The sequence below is a fragment of the Carettochelys insculpta genome, chromosome 20, assembly GCF_033958435.1.
Source record: "Carettochelys insculpta isolate YL-2023 chromosome 20, ASM3395843v1, whole genome shotgun sequence".
NCBI classification, from domain to species: Eukaryota; Metazoa; Chordata; order Testudines; family Carettochelyidae; genus Carettochelys; species Carettochelys insculpta.
This window is the reverse complement of record NC_134156.1, coordinates 11410758-11416183: the sequence shown is the minus strand read 5'-3', so window position 1 is coordinate 11416183 and position 5426 is coordinate 11410758. Positions and strand designations below refer to the sequence as shown.

At 46.8% G+C, this 5426-nt stretch overlaps 1 protein-coding gene across 1 annotated transcript; it reads right to left on the bottom strand.

Annotated features, from left to right (window-relative positions):
• Positions 1-412: 412 nt before the first annotated feature.
• On the bottom strand, positions 413-5055 carry LOC142023544 (nucleoside diphosphate kinase). The gene is made up of 5 exons (XM_075014615.1): positions 4908-5055; positions 4252-4384; positions 2357-2458; positions 1251-1363; positions 413-658 (listed from the first exon to the last, which is right to left on the bottom strand). The coding sequence occupies exons 2-5, from the start codon at positions 4378-4380 to the stop codon at positions 541-543; spliced, it is 462 nt and encodes a 153-aa protein (XP_074870716.1). The 5' UTR covers positions 4381-4384; positions 4908-5055; the 3' UTR covers positions 413-540.
• Between the last annotated feature and the right edge of the window lie 371 nt (positions 5056-5426).

Sequence of the window (5426 nt, the reverse complement as noted above, 5' to 3'; positions counted from 1 at the left end):
ATAGCCATTTAATACTTTTTAGCACTATACAAGGTGCATATGTTACAGGTGTTATTCACTGATTTGGTTTTACTTTTTCAGAGTAGTTTCCTCAGTGTAAACATCTGTACTTTCAGGAAACACTCCAGAGGTGGATTTTGCACAACTAGTGAAGATGCAGACAGTCACGAGGAGTAAGGGAGGTTAACACTCTCCTCAACCTTCCTTAGTAAAGAAGCACAAAGATGATCTCCACTACAAGTGATTCTAGGTACACAACTGCTGTAACTAGAATTGTATCTGACATCTGCTTTCAGGTCGATTGTAGAACTGGCCTAAGAAATTTAATTTTGTCCTCCAAGCATAGTTTTATACTTCTGTACAAATTGCCATTTCCACTCCATGCATGCTTGAATGTAATGTACACAGGTGACAAGTTTTTATTTATTTATTTGATAAGCTTTACAGCATTATGTAAAAGTAACTTTCACAATAATTGCTCAGAGGTCCATAGTTGCTGGAATGCGATGTTAAGGTGGCACAAATTACAGATACTTCATTTTATTCATAGATCCAGTCATGAGCACAAGATTTGAAGTCAACAAGCTCTGCAGGCTGAAACCACAGGTTGATCTCCTTCTGAGCACTTTCTACAGAATCACTGCCATGAATAATGTTCCTGGAAAGGAAACCAATGACAATATTTCAAAGATGGTTTCAACATCTTTACAAAAGTTAGTAACCTGTCCATAGGGACAGAAATCTCAAGTCAGCTACTGAGAAGACAGAGCTTGTGGTACAGTTCTAAAACAATATACACATTTCACATAGAATCAAGGTTCAAAAAAACACTTAAAAAAACCACACTTTTTTCATCAAGTTCTGAAGTATAATTTAAAACCCAAAATGCACTGTATATGCAACATTCTTGATGGAGTAAGTCCTACAAATTAAACTCCTAACTACCTAAAATTTTCTATCAAGTCCTTATGCAAAAATGAAAAGGCAATATGAAGTTCATTCCATACAAACTGGATCACTTGAGGTACAGCACAGATCCCTTTAAAGAGCTTGCTCTATCACAGAATGACTTATTTTCTCTGTGTAGGTGAGAAGGTATCCATTTCTTTCCTTGAGAGTGCTTTAGCATCTGTGTACAGTATCTTTTTTGTTTTAATTTTTGATGCTTACATATTTGCTTTCATTGTATCTTGTATCTCCGGAAAAACATTTTAGGAAAATTCACTTTATACAATAATTTCAGCACCAACCTTCCCACTTGAATGCAGAAGTCACCACGAATTGTACCAGGCTTAGAATCGGCAGGGTTAGTCTCTCCCAGCATAACTCTGCCAGTTTTAACCACATTGAGACCTTCCCAAACCTTTGAAGAAAAAAAAATATATATATAAATAATCATATTCTGTGATGCCTTGAATGGGAATATCTGCACTTGGTAGGGAAACAAAGGCATCCTTCTCCTTCCACCCTCCAAAGATCTAAATCTCTTACAATCTGTATAAATTGCTGAGGACAAGACTAGGACCAAAGAGAACATTGTAAGAGAAATTACAAAACATTACACTTGTTTCACTGTGATGTATATATAGTATGAGAATGGCTACAGGACAGAAAATATATCAGAGAAGTGATATTTGAATGGGAAGAATGACACCAGGCACGATGAACACACTTCTTGTTAACACCAATCTAGTAAATAGTCTCTTCTCCCAGTACACTCCTATTTCCATTTCTGAATGACTCACATACAGATGCCATTTGAAAAGTCTCTCAGGAAGTGGCATGCAGTTAGCATCTTTAAGTAGTTCATGGAGCCAATTAGGCACAAAACACACACAGATTCATTCTCCATTATGATACCTGCTCAAATAGCTATTTAAATATTAAGGTAGACTTTAAAAGTAATATAATTTCAAGTTAGCTGAAGTGTTTAAATCCCCTGAACAGCACTGAAAACCTTGACTACTCACTACTTCACCTCTTAGGCAACTTCCTGGATTCTACCCACATCCCTCCCATTTCACTATAATTCAGAAGCCATTCTGGAAAGTTCAAAAGTCTTTTCAAGTCAGGGTTTGTAAACAGTATTATATAAAATTTTGTAGCTATTTTATACACATTGTTGGGATATTCAGTTATTTAATTTTTGATACAACTATTGTACCTATATATACACTAGCAATTTTCTTCAAGTTTCTTACTGTTGCAGTACTTACAGTGCAGCTCCACTAGTACAGAACTAACAAAGAACACCATTCAGAAGTGCTCTAAATGTCACTGGAGGATGTGAAAACTGTAGGAGATACCTAGCCATTTTGTGTACAATGTATATATAAGAAAACGTAATGCTACTCACCATGGCCACAACAGGTCCAGAATTCATGTATTTAACTAACCCAGGGTAGAATGGCCGATCTTTCAAGTCAATGTAATGTTGTTTTAGAAGGTCTTCAGAAGCCTTTAAAGAAAAGTTGAATGTAAGATTTTGAGAGCAGTCTTCAAAAAATAATTTTAAAAGTAGTAGTGTATTACTGCATTAATGATTAGAAGTTTCATATCTGTCATTAAATACAAACAGCAAGGACTGGTTTTTGCAAGCTGAGTCTGTTCTGTATTTATATGTAGAGCACCTCAAGACAAGTGTTTTTTTAAACTTAGAGGCAGGTTCAGTAACATGAGTTGAACTACAATTTCTTCTTTGTATTAGCTTTGACTATGGATTATTTGGACAACAAGACATCTGGGACTATTGCATTTCCTGGTGTAACGTTCCAATCATAGTCATTTCAGCTTACTTGAAGCTGCATTAAGTCACCAACACAGCCTTCTACTTCACAGGAAATAGAAGAAACCCAGTGTCGTCATGGTTTGATATGACAAGATACCACTGAAAGGAAGCTATATCAAACCGAGCACAAACTAACAATTTTTTCCTGATCTATGGAACAAGTCCTTCAGTTGCATTCATGTGGCTTCATACAGTTGATGGAATGCATGAGAAAATTTGGCCTGGTATGAGTATTTATATCTGAAATGTTAAAATAAGCAGATCAACTGGTGCACAGACTGGACAAGAGGTTTTTACTTTGCCAGCTCCTTGACAGAGTTAAACACAGTACAGGAGAATGAAACTTCACTATAGTTCATCCTGATGGCTAGGATTTGCAAGTAAAAATAAGAAAAAGCCACATGTAACCATGACTGGTCTTCCCTGTAAGCCAGGGTGGGCAATTTTTTTGATGGGACCACTCATAGGCAATACTTCTCTATGGAAGGGATCTGGAAAGGAAGCTGGGTGCAGAAGGCAGCTCAAGGTAGGAGACTGGAGTGCAGCAAAACATGAGAGGTCTGAGAAGGTATTAGCCAAAGGAGGGGTTGTGACCTGAAGCACCAAATTAGGGCGCAGGAGAGGATTACGGGCTGGGGAAGAGGCACAAAGAATTTGGGTTATGAGATGGGACAGGGGATTGGGGTGCAGCAGGGGATGCAGGGTCAGGGAGGAAGTATAGGTGCAGGTGAGGATTCTGGCCTGGGGGAATTAGTGTGGGAGGGTGTTCAGGGTCTGGGAAGGACATGGGAAAGGATGGGTATGTGAAGGTGGTTTTGGTGGTAAACTGGGGCAGGGAGTTAGGGAGCAGAAGGGGCAGAGGAACCAAATGTAGGCTCTGTCCAGGGAGCACCTGCCTATGAGGCTCCCAGCCAATAGCACCTCTGCCGGCTCTAAGCAGCCAACTGCTGGGTCCATGTGCCCTTGTAGGGAAGGGAAGACGAGACTTCACACACTGCCCCAGCCCCCTGCACAATCCTCTCTGCTAATGGGAGTGAGAAGGATTGTGCAGAGGGTGCAGGGCATCACACAGTCTCTTTCTCCTGTGCAATCCCTGTGCACCACTGAGAAGCACACGGCCCCAGCAGCCAGCTGCTTTGAGCCGCCTGGAGCAGTAGCAGTGAGCCTGCAGAGTCCCAGTGGGCTGCACCCAATCTGGCTCACAGCCATAATGTGCCCATCCCTGCTACAAACTGTGTTTGTGGGTCAACTCAGGCGAAATTCCAATGCTGTCTCGCTGGTTAGCAGAGCACCCAGAGTTAGGTTCTTGTTTCCACTGGTGGTGCGCAGTGGCACATGTCTTGTTGCACAGGGAGGGAATACAAATCAGAACCGGCCGCTTTTACAGCAAACGACTGCATGGCCCTTTGTGACAACGAAGCGTCACGCCCGCCCTGGCTTGTGGTGGGGAGGGGGTGACTCACGTGCATGAACTTCATGGCCACCAGGCGGAAGCCCTTCTGTTCAAACCGTCTGATGATTTCCCCCACCAGGCCCCGCTGGACTCCATCCGGCTTGATGGCAATGAACGTGCGCTCGCAGTTAGAAGCCATCGCCCTGCCACGGAACGGGAAGCGGTGAGAGCCAGGCGGGGAGCCGCGAGCGGCCGCACAGCAGAGCCCAGGACTGTGACTTCAGCCGCCCCAGAGCAGCCCAAGGTCAGCAGCGCCGGGGGCGAGGGGCCGCCCGGCCGGCAGAGCGCTGGGGGCGGTCTTAGGCCACAGAGACGGGCCTCCCCGTAGGCCTTACTGCCGTGCGCCCTCCCTTCCCATTCAGACCTCGCGGCCTCAGTCCTCCCCGCACCGCGGCTCCCAGCCCGCGGGGCCACGTGGCAGCCGAGATCCCCGGGCCGGCTTCCCACGCGTCGGACTCTCGGTTCCTTTTCACCCCAGGGCGGCGCGACCCAATATCCGCCGCTGAGCACCCAACCGAGCTCCCGGCCCTGCTCCCCAGCCGGCTGCAGAAACTGGCTCGGCCCGGCCGATGGCCCCCTCCGGGCCCGGCTCAAGGGGCGCCGCCCCCGCCCGTCTGGGCTCAGCCTCCCTTCCCGCCCGCCGGCCGGCCCCGGCCGCTCACTCACCTCCCTGCAGCCGCCGAGTGCTGAGCTGGAGCCGGGACCAGCCGTTCTCCTCAGCGTCCACCGGCAAGAGAGGCGGAGCGCAGCCGGGAGGAGCCAGACCCCACCCCCGCGCTGACGGGGCCGGAATATGGCGCCGGCAGAGCCCGCCCTCACGGCCTGCCCGAGGCGTAACAGAAACTTAGCCCGCCCCGCTGCAGCCGGGCCCGAGGGGTGCGGCTGGCCCGTGGCGCAGTGCGCCGGGCTGAGGCCTTGGGCACAGGGGTGAGATGCAGGGGATCAGCTTCGAGCAGAGGGTGGGGATTCGGCCAGACGGGGGACAAAAGGTGCAGCTTTGTTAGGTTACAGCCTAACACGGCCACCTCTGTGTCACTGGTCTGCGAAAGGGGGGCACCTTAGTCTCACAAAACCAAGCAGTCCTGTAGCACCTTAAAGAGCCGCACTTTCATTGATCGGGTGATGAGCTTCTACCTAATAAGTGCAATTGTTGGTCTTTAGGGTGCTACAGGACTGCTTGGTTTT

Excerpts from the sequence above, each read along its gene's own strand:
- LOC142023544 (XM_075014615.1), bottom strand. The coding sequence starts at position 4,380 with ATGGCTTCTAACTGCGAGCGCACGTTCATTGCCATCAAGCCGGATGGA. Across the intron at positions 1,364-2,356 it reads CTGGACCTGTTGTGGCCATG|GTTTGGGAAGGTCTCAATGT; the intron begins GTGAGTAGCATT and ends TTTTCTTCAAAG. Across the intron at positions 659-1,250 it reads TTCTGCATTCAAGTGGGAAG|GAACATTATTCATGGCAGTG; the intron begins GTTGGTGCTGAA and ends TTTCCTTTCCAG.